This window comes from Labrus mixtus, chromosome 6, assembly GCF_963584025.1.
Source record: "Labrus mixtus chromosome 6, fLabMix1.1, whole genome shotgun sequence".
Lineage (NCBI taxonomy): Eukaryota > Metazoa > Chordata > Actinopteri > Labriformes > Labridae > Labrus > Labrus mixtus.
Genome location: NC_083617.1, coordinates 23,697,560 through 23,713,979, shown reverse-complemented (window position 1 = coordinate 23,713,979; position 16,420 = coordinate 23,697,560). Strand labels below are relative to the sequence as shown.

The following is a 16,420-nucleotide window of genomic DNA, read 5'->3' as shown; positions in this document are numbered from 1 at the left end:
TGGTCGTTGTGCTCCTCACTAAAAACAGCTGAGGAGCAAAAATCAGCTCGATAGCAGACTTAAAGAAAGCTGACGGATCCAGACCCACATACAGACCAGGACCGTCAAACCTGCGGGAGAACGTTCAGATTCAGCGCATCAGGATGTCTGAAGTAGTTCACAGTTTGATCCAGCAGAGGGCTCTCAGCATAACTTGATCATTGCATGCACTCTTGACATCAGTAAATGAAGACGTAATGTTGTGGCTAAAGCTACAGGGCGATTCAGGAGATTCAGACTAACACGAGGGAGACTCGTCTATCTTCAGACAGCAGCTCACTGATTGGTGGAGAGACACGGGGTCGCTACAAACCTGTTACTCTACAAGCTGGATCGCAACGATTTATGAGTACCAGGAACTATAAGCTCTGAACGGTCATTCTCATCAGAAGGTAATGTTGTGAATAAACAGAGAGCTGCACTCGGTTCCCAATCAAGTTTATTTACTCGTGTTTCTCTAAAATCGCTCGGATTGGAAATCTGCAGCTCCAATATGCAGACGACTGCGCTCTCTTTGCACGTAATCATGAATCAGTGCACCAATCTGTGAAGACTTCTTCTGATCTCTACAGTTCCTGTTACTGTGTTTGTTTGGCCTTATTTTATTTATATATCTTTCATTTATACTATTTACTCTTTTAAATGGAGCCAACCTGAAAGATTTTCACGTTTGAAGCGACAGTAAACATCTATAATCTTTTCTGTGTCCAAATCAAAAGTCGTCACACAACACACCGCTCAGCTTTCAAATCCTTGAAGCTTCCCTGAAAACAGAGGAGCTGCTCAATAATCATGGATCCACACTTTTCCTCAGACGACTCCCTCGGTGCTGAAATAAACTGCTAAGTAAACAAAGCCTGTAAAGGCTTTAACAGATCTAAAGTACACACATAAAGTATACGATGGAGAATGTGTGAAACACGTGGTCCAAAACATGAGAGCCCACACAGCTGGCTTGATACTGACTCAGAAGTTTTCCTCATGCTGCTTTAAAAAGATCCTCAGTCCGGTTCTGGAGGATCAGGTCTTTCTAAGACCATGGAGGTCAGCAAAAACAAACATTGTCTGTCCTCATTTAAAGCAACGATGATCACATTTTATTTACACCTAAATACTCACCATGACCTCTTAAAGCAACAGAAACACATTTGACTTATTATTGCTTCAGTGTGTCGCCTGTTTCAACATCTAAACCCTCTTCTAAAAATGAATTGAGATTTTGTTTTCTAAGCGTAAATACACTTCAGGACCGGCACAGAGTCAGGACGCCAGAAAAGAAAGAAGAAGAAAAAGGAGGAGCTGGCTCGGACGGTTGACCCCAACAAGAACTTAAAAAACTAATTTCAGCTCCAGAGGATGATAGGCGTGAAGGCAGAGGGAGCTATTGTTAGCTAGGAGGCTAATGCTAACAGTACTGATCAAATGTGCATACATTGATTTAAATCAGATCCTGAGAGGGTCCAGGGAGCTCCCCCTGAAGACCTGAGCTCCTCCCCCTCTCTTTTAAGCTGAGACCAGACCCCCTCCAGAGGAAACTCATTTCAGACGCCGGTATCTGCGATCTGATTCTTTGAGTGTCTATAATTAAAAACAAGAAATTCCCAAATGTCGGGTGTATAGGACGTCAACTTTAGTAAGCGTGTTATTGAAACAGGTATCACTGTAGTGTCAACCTTTGCGCTCACTCGGCTCCACGCTCTGTGGGCCGCTGAGTAAGCAACAATAAAGACGATAAAGTGACCACAGCGAAGACCTCCTGAGGGCCGCAGCATCAACACGTCCATCAAACACCTCGATCCTGTGATGGATCAGCGAGACAACCTGTCCCCGAGCAAGCAGCATCATCTGACACCAGAGACAGAGAGCTGTGTGTGTGTTAGGTGTGTGTGTGTGTGTGTGAGTCTCACCTGTGGGCAGGTCTACATGCTGCAGTTCATTCCTCACCAGGCTCATGTTGTTGGGAGCCGAGGTGGCGAAGGACAGGAAACTGGTGAGACTCACCCACTCGATCCCCCTGTGGAAGAAAACACGGCGTTTTAATATTATCGCTCTCTAGTGGAGGCGTGCTTCGTGTACACGCCAAATAACCCCTCCCCACATCCTCCTGAGCTGTGATGGAAATGAGACCCTAAAACTTGAGGAGGATCTCAAGAAACTCACAGCAAATCAAACCGGTGGGCGAGGAATGTGAATAATTTGGAGCTGCTCAGGGAGCAGAAAGCGTAATGAGATGGTAAACAGACACATGATTAATTAGTCGATTTGAGCGCTAAATGTAAATGAGATGCTGAGCAGCCAGGCCTCCTCTGGCCCGGCTGTTCTGGGCCAAACGTCTGCCCGGCTCATTTCCATAAAGCACCTCTGCTCCCTCTCCTCACAAAACACTCTGCTTTGAACTTCCTGTTGCACGTCACACTCTGGAAATAACAGCGTGCAGGAGGAGAGAGAGTCTGGTCTGCAGAGCGACTTATTAAAGCAGTTTGAACAGTTTTGTCCTTTAAGATGAGCACCATGTAGTGAAGCAGCTGACAGGGTGCAGGAGCATGCTTCTTGTATGCAGAGTGTGTGAATGCATAACGTTCAGCAGGGATCTCTAACATGTCACTCTCAAAGTACCCGAGCTCACGGCTGGGATCTCAGTAGCTCGCCATGAAGGTTAACAGACTGACTAAACAAAATCAGAGGAGAATAAAAGCAGCACAGTCACAGATGCTCAACCCCCTCCAAAACAATAGGACGGGCTGTCGATAAAAAGGTGACGCCCGTGTCAAAGTCTGACCTGGAACAATGACAGCTCTGAAGCAGCGACCACCATCGACAGGTCGGTGAGTCAGGCTGAGGCTAAAGTGGCTATGCCGAGAAAAAGCAGCAAACATCCAGTTTCCCGGGGGAGTGAGAGAGTGACGTTCACAGCTGTGAAGGACACGATCCTCGTCTGTGGTACCAAAGTTTCATTCAGCAAAAGAAGCAATACAGAGTGCCAGTGAACTCAAATCCACCGGACTTCCCTGCAGGCAGAGCGCTACGAAGGGAAAATGTGACTGAGCTGAAAAAAAACCCTTAAAGAGCTTTTTCTGTTTCAGCTCTCCTGAAGTCATCCAGATGTTTTTTTGTATTTATGTTTGGGGCTTTTTGTGCCTTTATTTGAGAGATAGGGCAGTGGATAGAGATGGAAATCAGGGAGAGCGAGAGTGGGGAATGACATGTGGGGGAGCCACAGGTGGGATTTGAACCCAGGCCGCCTGCTTGGAGGACTACAGCCTCTGTACATGGGGCGTGCGCATCAACCACTGTACCACCAGCGCCCCAATCCAGATGTTTTCAGGAGAGAAAACGGCTCCAGAGGGATGGATGCTGAGTGACACCAGAAGCCTTTCCCTCTACAGGCAGAGGTTTAGACGAACTCCTCCCTCGTGCTTCAAAGCTCGTTAAAGTTCGTCTGAGTTTCCCGTTGGTGAATGAAAACTTGTCTCATTAAAAAAAGTCGTGCTCTGCTTGAACTCCGTGTTCTCGCAGTCAGTCTCTAAACTGCATCCAGTGATTCAATCTGCTGCTTAATGAATCCTGGGGAAGAGTTTCTCTGCTCATTACAGAATCCTAAGTAATGGAGCTCGGCAGGCTGTTGCATTCTGGGAAATCAGACGGGGGGCGGGGGGGTTCATTCTGATATCCGCTTTCACGGATAATTAACCAATCACCGAGTGGATCAACACAGGACAAAGGAGTTAAATGATAAGAACACGGCAGAGAAATAAATCTGTTTGATCATCTGTTTGGTTTTTAATTGAAATGTTAACAATAAATTAACATTTCAACGCGGGGGCCGCAGGCTGAGGGTCTCTCTGACATGGCGCTCTGAGTACTCTGACATGGCGCTCTGAGTGAGCTGACATGGCGCTCTGAGTGAGCTGACAAATGGCGCTCTGAGTACTCTGACATGGCGCTCTGAGTGAGCTGACATGGCGCTCTGAGTGAGCTGACAAATGGCGCTCTGAGTACTCTGACATGGCACTCTGAGTACTCTGACACGGCGCTCTGAGTGAGCTGACATGGCGCTCTGAGTGAGCTGACACGGTGCTCTGAGTACTCTGACATGGCGCTCTGAGTACTCTGACACGGCGCTCTGAGTGAGCTGACATGGCGCTCTGAGTGAGCTGACATGGTGCTCTGAGTACTCTGACATGGCGCTCTGAGTGAGCTGACATGGCGCTCTGAGTGAGCTGACATGGCGCTCTGAGTACTCTGACATGGCGCTCTGAGTACTCTGACATGGCGCTCTGAGTGAGCTGACATGTCGCTCTGAGTACTCTGACATGGCGCTCTGAGTACTCTGACATGGCGCTCTGAGTACTCTGACATGGCGCTCTGAGTACACTGCTGCGAACACGTGCTGACCCGGGGAGCGGCGTGCATCATAGAAACATGGCGCTCACCTGACTTCACACGAGTGCACGCTGAGCTCTTTGTGGAGGAGTCCACTGGTCAGGTTGTAGACCAGCACGGAGCCGTTACTGGTTCCTGGAGGAAGAAGAGAGGGGAGAGATAAATACAAGAGAGAGACGGAGGTTAAAGACTCATGTGTGTGTGTGTGTGTGTTACCTGTGTGTGTATGTGTGTGTGTATGTGTGTGAGTTACCTGTGTGTTTTTCCTCTGTGTGTGTGTGTGTGTGTGTATGTTATCTGTGTGTGTTACCTGTGTGTGTGTGTTACCTGTGTGTGTGTGACTCTCTCTGATTCAGTGTTTGATCCGCTGCAGGGAAAATAACAAACTCCGACCTCCGGCTGATTAAAATTGTCTGACGGCGTGATCACAGCTTCACGAGCGGAGACTTCTTCTCAGAGCGAAGCCGAGAAAATCAAACCCGACCTGCTCAAGAAGTCTGAGCAAATTCAGAGAGTGCTGCTCTTTACAATATGCGCCGAGAGTTGACTTTATTCCAGCGGAACTCTGGATCTGACTCAGAGATTTGACAAACGTATTTTTGTTTCCTTGATCAAAAGAAAGCGGAGTCGATAATCCGGTTTGTTCTGACGTGTGTTCTGTGTGAGCGTGTTTATGTTTGTGCAGTGATCAGAAATGAACTCTGTGACTTCTTTAACAAACATTCAAACTTGGGGTGCTGGTGGCGCAGTGGTTGGTGTTCGCGCCCCATGTACGGAGGATGTACTAAACGAAATCTATTAAGATTTTTTGATTTTTTTTAACACATCAAAAAAGGGATGTAATGCACGTTCCCGATGCGTGTTGGCGCCCTCCAGGCTCGCTGATTCAGTTGGTGTTATTCTTGGACAGGATCTTCATTCTAACCCTCACCTGTGGTCATGAGTTTTGGGTAGTGACTGAAAGAATAAGATCGAGGATACAAGCAGTGAAATGAGTTTCCTCCTGAGGGGGTCTGGGCTCAGCCTTAGATGGAGGGGGAGGAGCTTAGACAATACGGGGGAGGAGCTTAAACATTCAGGGGGAGGAGCTCGGAGTAGAGGTGCTAGTCCTTCACATCTAAAGGAGCCAGTTGAGGTGGTTCGGGTATCTGATCAGGACCCTCCTGGATGCCTCTCTTTGGAGGTTTTCCTGGCACGCCCAACAGGGAGAAGACCCCGGGCTAGACCGAGAGTTCACTGGACAGATTATATAAGATTAGTTCTGTTGTCTTGAGGTAGTTTTAGGGGGAGGTACAGCAGGAGCGTCGACCCACTGGAAGGTTGGCTCTGTACCTTCACATCTTTTGTTCTTTCTGGCCGGCGTCATCAGACCCTTCTGTGTGGCGCCCTTTATGTTCCACATCTCCCCAATGTGTCCAATGGTCCTGTAGCCTCGTGATGAGTTGGAGAAAGTGCAGAGAGTAGAAGAAACCGTCTCAGCACAACAAACATGCTCACTGCACACCTTCCTTCACCTGCTGCCCGGCTTCATGGTCTCCATGTTTTTACATTTTGTTTAACAGGTGAAGAAATTAAAGTCTGAAAGTGAAAACATTAAAATCGTTTGTTTCTTTAACAGACGATCGGGTTACTCATTTCTCAGTCCGACTTCTTACATCTTTAAGAGGAGCATCTACAGATGACCTTTGACCCCAATGCAACACGTCTGAACAGCGAGCCGGGCTGACGGTGAGCTGGAGGCTATAATGTAAACTCTACACTTTGAATAAATCACTCCTGGGTGTGCAGACGTGACGACCCTCCTTGACACAGCGGCCGGCTGCAGAATGAGAATCAGTCCATGGAGTAATTGTTTGTCTTTTTGAGCCTCAGCTGGAGCCGTCACTTCTTAATGTGTTTGATTTCCACGTTTTGCAGCTGAAGAATGAACGCGTTTCTCCTTCCTGCAGGTTTTTATTTCTGCAGCTTCGACGAAGGAAATAATGGCTGTCAGCCGAGCAGCGATGAGAAGAGAGAAATAAACAAGGCCTGTCAGCGCGGGATGATGGGTTTGTCACTGTTTGTGTTCATGTTACTGAGGAGGGGGCTCTGGGCCTCGTACCCATCTGTAAGCGAGCTGTCAGGTCGCACAAAGGACGGCAGGAGAACAGCATGCACTGCTGCTGGGGAGGCGGGTCGTCTGAGCAGCTTCTGTTAACTTCTCTTTGCAGGTAGAAGTCAGAGGGGAAAGTGAGAGACTGAAATCGGTCCAACTGATCAAACTGTGGATGGCGCCTTCTTTCCCCCGCAGCTCGCTCACCGATGAGCTCACCTGGAGACTCAAACGCTGAGCTGTACCTGTGTCGAGGGGTCACTCTGGATTTAAGAATCAGCTGTAAAGGTAGAGATAATAAACACCTTTTCATCATCGTGCTTATATGAGAACGTTTAATGTTCCATAAAGGTGATCCTGAAAGAATGATTTTGCAGACCTATCAGGAGGGGAGAATTCTCCTTCCCTTTGCTCTGAACGGCTTGATTGACTTGCTTCTTTTTTGTTCTGTTGTTTTTTTTTGACAAGATTTATTGGGGTGTGTGTCAGAGAATGTTTGCTGTTATATTTTGCTTTTATTCTTGAGGACTGAAAAAAAAGAAAAAAAAGAAAAGTTGTTTCTCGGGTTTGATTTTCTCGGCTTCGCTCTGGATAAATGTAGAAGACGTCTCCGCTGGTGAAGCTGTGATCACACCGTCAGACGTCAGCAGCTGATTTTAATCAGGCGGAGTTCAGAGTTTGTTATTTTCCCAGCAGCGGATGATTCACACAGACTCTGTCTTCAAACCTGAGCTGAAACGATCTGATGGCTGTGATCATGTTTCTTCTCTCTTGCAGATATTCTGATTTCATTTAAATCTGCCTGTAAGAGGATGTTCTCTTTAGAGGCCTTCAGTGGTGTTGATGCTACCTGAGCATTATTTATGTTCTTATATACAAGTGAAATTTTGGGCCTTTTTGACTTTATTAGAGAAACAGGAAGTGTTGGGAGGGGAGAGAGGGGAAGGGGAGATGGGGGGGGGCGACATGCAGCGAGCTTCAGCACTTTGAGACACTATCAGTCAAATAACGAAGATTGAATCTTGTATCGAGTTTCAAAGACGCTGTAGCCGCTTGACTCCTCACACAGCGAGTAAACCTCTGACCAGAGAGTGGCGTTATTAGAGAGAGCATGGGGGGGGGAGGGGGGGAGGTGACACACCTGAGTCACACCATAACAGACAGAGCGAAGAGGGGGCGGTCCCTTCAGGCCATTTAAGCGGTTGCAGTCATTAATTATCAGAGAGAGTCGGGAACACGGTGGGAGGTGTGTCGGTGGTTTTATTGATCTTGTTGTCTGTCAGGGAGGTCTGTGAGCGATGATTAAATCATGGAGGCGACGGCGGGGGCCGAGTGGAGACTCAGCCGGACAACCGAGCCGAAGGTTAGCGGCTTCAGGGCGAGAGCAGAGCAACGCCACGGCTTTAAATGCAACAAGGTGCAGAGGCAGACACACACACACAGACACACACACACACACACACACACACACACACACACACGGGCACACACGGGCACACACACACACAGGGAAACATTTCATAAAAACATTCTGCTCTTAATTTCCCGTTCAAATTGAGACGTTCATAATTTCATGCATCATCACTGAGAGGGCGATAAGGAAACAGCTTTTGTAGAACCGCTCCGCTGATCCAAAACAATAAATGCAAACATTCACTCTCACTCACTCTCTCTCTCGCCCCCCCCCCCCCCCCCCCCCCCCCCCCCCCACTCTCTCTCACCCTCCCTCTCTCTCTCCCTCTTCAGCGTAGCAGCCGTCTCGGGGGAGTAATAAGGGAGGCTGATATTTCAGATTGAGTCTCCGCCTCGTGCATCCTGAGATGACACAGTCAGATTCGATTGTTTGCTACTTACTCACTTTCCGCCTCCAACAGTCAAACGTACGACAAATATGTGCATACTCCGACAAACTTGTCATCACTGCACATAATGTAATCAGCTGATTCTGATTCTCACAGTGCAGAATCAGGACGTGGAGTCACAGATACACAGACAGATCCTCTGCTCTGAGTTTCACTGTTGATGATGAGACGATGAGTCCTCACTGACAGGAGAGTTTAATCTGATCGGGTGTTTCTGTCATGTGGTTATTACATGTTTGACCCAACGGCGTCCTCCACGTCAGCAGCCATTCATTTCCTGTTTCTGTGTTAACGCTGACGGAGTCTTTTATTATCAGAGCTCATTACGTCTCACTCTTCAGACCCGGCATGGACACAGAGCGGTGAAGATGAAAACAGGGAGGAGCTCTGCTGAATTATCACTCAGCTCGTCTGAAGCGCTCGCCACTCCCTCAAGTTTATTTAATAAATCAAACGAACACAATCAAACACAAACACGCTGTGAACACCAGAGCTTTAAAGAACAGACACTTCTCAGGAAACCAGCTGTGACCGCACGACCACTAAACATCTGCATGTGAAGTCCTGAGGACACGGGTTCCAAGATCCCCCCCGCTTTCACTTCACATACATCCAACACACAGAGCCTACATCTTTTGGTAAAACGATTGAAACATGTAAGTCATGTTGTAGTTTTTTTAGGCTGAATAACACGCACACACTAAAGACCCTGACACAGCGAGGAGATAGTCAATCTTCGGTCCTAGTTGGACCGTCGGTGAGCGATCGTCGTCCTAGTTTTCGGCCGATTCCCAACCCTAAGTCCCTACTGACTGAGATACTGCCGCCCCCCTTAAAAGACACATTTAGGCTGTTTCAGGAATATTTCTGAGGCCGCAGCAGAAAGGCCAGGATGACATTTGTGCACAAAGGGAGGGTTTGATTTTTCTCAGTGTCGCTGTGAACGGCCAGGTGAGCGTGGACGCACGAGGCATTAATGAGAGACCGAGATACTGCAGGTCTGTTAGTTTTAAAGAACCCGGACCCTGTGATTGGTGGAGCCTTTCTCCCGTCACTGAGTGTTGTGAGCGTTGTGACGTACCGACAGCCAGCAGCGGCTGGTAGTGGTTGATGTTCTTGGTGGTCAGAGGAGGACACATGCGGAGGGCGAACGGCGGCAGCGGCAGACCGGACAGCAGACCGGTCAGAAGGAACTTCAGCTGCACCTCCTGCTGGTTGGAGGAAGGAGGAGGAGCCTCACCTGCGATCAATGTCTCACCTGCAGAAAGAACCAAAACATTCAGCAAGTTATTGAAGGACAGCACAGACAGAAAAGCCCGTGAGGCGTTACCAAAAAACAGAAAGCGCGCATTAATGTCAGAGATGATCCACACCTTGAAGTATCTCATCACGATGTTTGAAACAGGATCACGTTTCCTCCTGATTTAGTTTGAGAGCTCTCTCTGATGGTTTGGTTTATATGTGGAGACATCTCTCTACAGTGTGATCTACTTTTATATTATTTCTGCTGGTATCTCTCTCAGCCCTCGTTCTCATTCATGTGTTCTTTAAATTCATATGTTTCCTAAAAGACAAAGAAAGGAAGGAAAACATCTGTACCGTTAAGGAAACATGCTATGTTGAAGTGCTGGCTTCTCTGACAACAATGCAGCAGCCAGTATGTCCTCCTTCTAACTTTAGATTCTGGTCCTGAATGCTCTGGATTTGTTTGGACCAGAGAAGGTAGGCGGTTATAAGACACCCCCACACGGCCGTTTTGGACGCCCCTCGGTTTGACAGATATGAGAGCAGTTATCAGGTCAAGAGGTGTTGCAGCGATGGAAGCGGGTAAGAGAAGTGGTTCAGATAGAAGTGATTGTACTCGACCTAAAAAGCCTCTGCATGTTTCTAATAAGCTCCACGAGCAGAAACGTGCTCAAACTAGGATCAATATTGGAGATGCTTTTGAAAAATGGAGAGAGGTACTCTCTACAATGTTTAGAATTTAGACTGCAGTACCCATTTTAAACACTAGGGGTCAGAGTTACATACTGCTCCTTTAACTGATTTTATATATTTTTGGAGATTAAACAGTTGAAGTGATTGAAACTCCATGTAGGAGAATCCTGTTGTGTTGTTTACTCCCTCACAGGTCTCTTTATTATTCTGTCCTGTATTTAAACATCGTGTTCATTAAAATCAGTCGGGCTGATCTAATTCGATGATGCGTCCTGTATGAGGCGAACGTCCTTCTTTATGACACTTGTGATTTGTAACATCTGTGGAGGATTCATAGAGAAAGAGTGGAGCAGCCAGCCGTGAAGATATTTCATTAACACTGCAGATACACTGTGTTAGTCCCGGCGTGAATCACTGGCATCAAAAATGTGTGTTGAGAAAGGTTACACAGATGTAACTTGTTTCTAGCTGGCTCACTGGTCGCGTGGCGTGATTAAAAAAAACAAAGATATCTGACAAATTTAATGCAAGAAAGAGAAGAAAGACCCAAATAACAAACAGAAACAGAAACATCACAACGTCCTGAAACTTTAAAATCACTGCATCTATTAGAGGAAGGAATCCATCACAACAGCAGACACTCGATACAGACGTCATCGAGGGGAACGCCATGAAATCATCACTCCTATTTCCGGCCGAGGGCGGGAACAAACCATGTGACAAAACGCTGAAGAGCGGCTGTGTGTCCTTCTACATCACAAACAAAATGAAACATATAAAGTCGGAGAGACATCCGCCATGAGCTGATCAGACCTATTTGTTTTATTGAACCAGGCTGTAAACATGTTAATCTCTGCTGTAAAAACAGGCTTTTTAGAATGGGTGTGTATGTGACTTCCTGTGTTTCTGCAGCCAGCCTCTAGTGGACACTTGAGGAACTGCAGGATGGTAGAGCCCGATTGATTAATTCAAGATGCCATGTTGATAAATAAAGGGTTTAACTTCAGGTCGGAGAGTCTCTGGTCTCTGTGTTGGGCCGTCAGTCTTTAGAGAGATGTTTGTGAGGCTCTCAGGTGTGACCTGCTCTCATCTCTGCAGAGAAAGCTGAAGGTCTGTTTGAAGTAATCCCTGCTTGGTGTCCTCTCTGTTCGATGCCCTCCTTTCTTTAGGACAAACTCTGTCAGCTTCAGCTCAAGAGTAGTTGCTGTCGCACGCTCTGTTGGACTAAAGCCTGAGCGCCCTCTGCAACTCTGAGAACATTTCTTACAACACTAATCTAACTCTGACCTCCACTCAGAGTTTGTGATTCATGATGCCGATTAATCCTCCAGTCGATGATATCATACGATATCAGCATATCTATCTATCTATCTATCCGACACCACATCGGTCAGGCCCTAGAACGTGGTGACAACCTGACTAACTTCACTGTCAGGATCCTTCAAACAGAGAGCTTCATCACAATCAGATATGTTTGTAGAAGTTGTAGTTGATTAATAAAGATTAAATAATAATGATCAGATGTTCCCCTTGTGTCTGAAGTACAGGGAGGTGTGTGATTTATGTTTCTCTACTTCTCATTACGAGTAAAACTTCTACCTCGGCCTCTCTGATCTGCTGATCCAAATATTTACCAGCAGCAGAGAAACATGGACGCCGTTTGTTTCCTGAAGCTGCGGTCGAGTCGGGCGGTTAATGATCTAAAGAAAAAGCAGTGAGTCAGGACGTTTCAGACATCGTGTTTTATATCGATGCTGCATCCACTCCAAACTTTACGGCAGATTTCATTAACGTCAGCGCTGTTATTTGTTGGTTCTGGGTTTTCATGGCGATCAAATTGTTAATGACCTCGTTTAATACGTCCTTAACGGGCAATCATCCCGTCTCTGTGTCTGCTGCAGAGCTGCAGGATAGGGGAGGGGATCCTTAAAGTCATAATTGGAACTGTTGGAGAAATTCCACCGGGTTCATTTCAGGCTCCATAACGGCCATCTTTGCATCGACCATTTAACGTCTTGATAATGAGCTCAATGCAGCTTGAAGGTTTTAGAGTCGGCATCATACCAGGATTTTAGATTCTAAGAATCAAAAGATAAACCTGTTTGCCTTCAATTTAAGTTATTTGGTATCCAAACTCCTTCAAATTGTAGCAGCTAAGTGTCGCGTCCATAGACTGTAAATATGAATGAAGCCTGAGTGACGTCACCCGTCTATTCCTGCAGGGGGCGCTGGAGTCCCATCGATGGCGGTCTCCACGCTGGAAATGCTGTCTCAGTCTAACTTTCAGTCAATCTAATGAATGACAGAGCTGCACTCAACTCCCATGATTCCCTGCTAGCCTCGAGGTCATCTTGTTATTGTCGTATTGATTGAGAGCCCCCTGGTGGCGGAATCTACAAATTGTATCTTTAAGTTGCGTCACTGTTTGGTTACCACGGAGACGTTAGGTTCATCTGAACTTGTAGAGCGTAACGTCCAAACTGAGAAATATTGTGGCGGATCAGTGAGAAGAATTTTGTACGACATATGAATCGTCTCATAATTAATCGACTCGTATTAAAATCACAACTGCAGATTTGACGTTTGACACTGTCAACTTTGCTTCTGTTTGAGGTATTGAACATTTTGACAACCTCCGAAAATGTGACAAGAAAATCCTTCCAAATAAAAACAACGCATCCTTAACAAAAAAGCAAAGAAACAAAAGAATATAAAACAAAGCGGTGGAGGTGAAGCAGGTTATTTTTAGCTTCATTCAGTCAACATCAGATTTCACAAAAACGTCTCTTTTGAACTTTAGCTGCCCGCAGGCCGCTGACATTCACTCCTGACAACAGCTTCACTCAGCGACTGTCAGATGGAGCGGCGCTGCAGGCAGTGTGTGTGTGTGTGTGTGTGTGTGTGTGTGTGTGTGTGTGTGTGTGTGTTATGTAAGGATAACTATGACTGCTCTATCTCCCTGAAGTCTCCTGCTCCTCACTGACAGAATAAAATAACTCTTTCATTATCATTCTGTAAGCACATTCATGTTATGACAGGTCGCTCGGTGGTAAATCAACAGAGAGGAGAGAGAGAGAGAGAGAGAGTCTTTGTGAGGAGGAACTAAAGAATAAACGAGGATCCACCACGTCTCACTTAAAAACACAAAGACCAGATCTGCCCGAGCTGCACGAGGCCACACGACCAAACGAGGACAGGGTCGGTGTCCAGGGGGAGGAAACCCCTTTTAAACACCACCGTGTTACAATTGACACTGAAGGAGAAACCGAACAGATATCCTCCTCTCTGATCACAAACGTGCACAAACTACAAGACCTGGAAACAAAGAAGCACAGATGACGACAGCCGATTGGAGCAGCAGAGGTTCATGTAATCTCTCCTGATCTCAGGTGAGCCTGACGTTACTCTGCAGGTCTGTGGATCATCACTGAGTGTCTGAACTCCTCAGCAGAGGTTTTATTTATCGGTGACTCTCTGCATGATGAACACACAGATTCCTGTTAGGATACTTTGGCATCCTAACATGACTCTGCCATGTATTATTTTAAACTGGATTGCAGTGTTGAAGGTCACATCTCATGAAGTCGAGATGTAGAGATGGATTCTGACTGATGAGGCTGAGCAGAGACAAACAGGACGTCCTCTATAGACTGAAGGACAGACAGATCTGTGTTATATCTGCTGATCATGAATCATCTTCTCTGGATCATTGTAAACTCTCGTGGTGCGTCGGTGCATTACTCTGCCTACAAACTCTGTCTGTGTGACTTCTCTGCTTGTTTTCTGGTTCCATCACATTCTCTGCTTGTTTGTGTTCAGGTAACCATGGCAACTGAAACCAACTGAAAGGCCTATTCTGTTGGAGTCTGAGCTGATAGATACTGAGAAGCAGCTGATGATACTGACTGGTAGAGGTCTTACCTCTGCAGAATTGTGAAAACGGCAGTGATGTTTGAAATGTTGTAAATGCGTGAAAATACGATACTACCACAACGCCAGAGTTTAGGTTACAAAGTTACACGAACCTACGACGTATGCTATGGCGAGGAACGGACATAAGAGTATAGATGAGGCTTTACTTGACTGAACATCTGAAGTTATTTAAATACTTGGATACTGTAACGACCCCTAACTGTCAGTGCTCTTTCTCCTGCCCTGTATCTCTCCCTACTTAGGTTGCTATCAGGTAGAAAGGGGCGGAGCCAGACAAATTGATATCCTACACCTGGGCAGACTGGGCCTGAGTATTTAAGCTGGCTTCTCAGTCTCTATCAGTCTCTTGTCAACACTTCACACATTCACCATTACAACCACCACATTCTTTGATCAGGAGGATCGAGGTTTGCAATAAATAAATACTTAAAAACTGTGTGGTCTCCCTGTTTGTCCAGCCTGAGTTGTGACAATAATTTAACTGCTTCCTTGTTGTTGTTGTTGTTGTTGTTTTATCAGTTTATCTGCAGGAGCATGTGATGTGTTCTCAGTCTCACCGATCATGCTGTTGAGGGACAGATCCTGAATCCTCTTCTGGTTTGGACCCAGCGCAGCTCCACAGAACGACACGGGGGAGTAGAGCGGCGACAGACCGGAGCTGACACAAAGAAGGGGGTGGGGTGAGTTTATATATAAGATATAAGATGAACCTTTATTCATCATTTAATATTTAAAGAGCACATTTAAAAACAGGCAGATTGGACCAAAAGTGCTGAACAATAACAGACATACAAAATAACGGTAAAAGGCAAATCAGATAAAGAAACAGACTCGACCTTTAGCTCCACAGGAAGCTGACAGGCGGAATGGGGGGCGGTCTTAAGGACACTGAAATGCACGAGGGGAAGAAGTGTGTCTTCAGTCTGGTGTTTTAAAAATACTTAAAGAGGGGGAACATTTCACAATAAGAGCCGGAGCAAAGATACAGGAGAGATGTTCTCTCTCTTCCCGTTTCCTGTTAACAGTCCAGCTGCAGCGTTTTGTTCCGTCTGCAGGCGGGACAGGGACGACGGGCTGAGGGTAGAGGACGTTACTATAGTCCAGCCAGGAGGCCATCAAGGCTCTGGAATCCGTTTTATAATCATGAGGAGAGAGGCGAGCTTTCAGACGTTTAGAAAACACGGCACAGCTTTGTTAGAGCGTGATGACAAAATGCTTCGGGTCAGGGTGAGCGTGATCCGTGTTAGAATAAATATCAGAGCAGCAGCAGGACGAGCAGCTCGATAAAACACAGACATGCACCCTGAAAAGTTATTAGTGATGGAGGTCATACAACCAGGAAGTGACCTTTAATCAGACATGTGCAGGAGAGAGAGAGAGAGAGATCGAGAGAGAGAGAGAGGGAGAGGGAGAGGGAGAGGGAGAGAGAGAGAGAGAGAGAGAGAGAGAGAGATCCCGCTTTAAATAATTATTATGATTATTATAAATAATAATTTACGTCTACAAGCTTCATGCAGTGTGACACAAACATCTTCTTTCAGTGCAGCACACCTTCATGATTTGTTCACCTTTCAAACACACAAATAACGTATTGAAGTTTCGTACATTTGCAGAACTTTCTCCCAGCATGCATCAGATGATCATTAAAGTGGAATCAAAGATAACTTTAATATTCCTGAAATAGAAATCCAGCTCGTCTGAAACTTTGTGTGAACGTTCAAACATGAATATAATTAGAAACAAAGCAGAAGCCTTTAATTGAGTGATGTCGTTTTCATCTCGATGCCAAAAATATTCTGGTTTGGATTTGTTCTCGGGCTGACGGCGAAGGAGACGAGAACAAAAGTGTCTCCTCAACAGCAGCGAGGGAGCGAGCCGTCAAAGAGAAGCACGGCTCGTCAGCTAAACTCTGAGCTGCTCCAGGTCCCAGACCAGGTCCGAGACCTGATCAGGAGAGAGGTTCAGGTTTTAATAGCTCTATTAATATGGTGTAATGCCGCCATCGCTGGTAGTTACAGAGACGCCACAGCGGCGAGACGGGATCGCTGTGAGCCAGCGATGGAGAGCAGCGCTGTGTGTGTCTGAGTGTGTGTGTGTGGAGCCCCCGCCGTCTGTTCACACAACGTGTGAAATGACGGAATGGGACACCAATATAATGCTGATGCAGAATCCC

General features: G+C 46.4%; 1 protein-coding gene across 2 annotated transcripts in view; it reads right to left on the bottom strand.

The window, feature by feature from the left end:
* Positions 1–16,420, bottom strand: part of wdr11 (WD repeat domain 11) — a 57,386-nt gene that overhangs the window by 26,346 nt on the left and 14,620 nt on the right. For both annotated transcript variants that reach the window (XM_061040590.1, XM_061040589.1), the window contains exons 9-12: positions 14,805–14,905; positions 9,458–9,634; positions 4,473–4,557; positions 1,947–2,053 (exon numbers count right to left, since the gene is read on the bottom strand). In XM_061040590.1, coding sequence (XP_060896573.1) covers positions 1,947–2,053; positions 4,473–4,557; positions 9,458–9,634; positions 14,805–14,905 — 470 coding nt within the window. The remainder of the gene's footprint in view (positions 1–1,946; positions 2,054–4,472; positions 4,558–9,457; positions 9,635–14,804; positions 14,906–16,420) is intronic.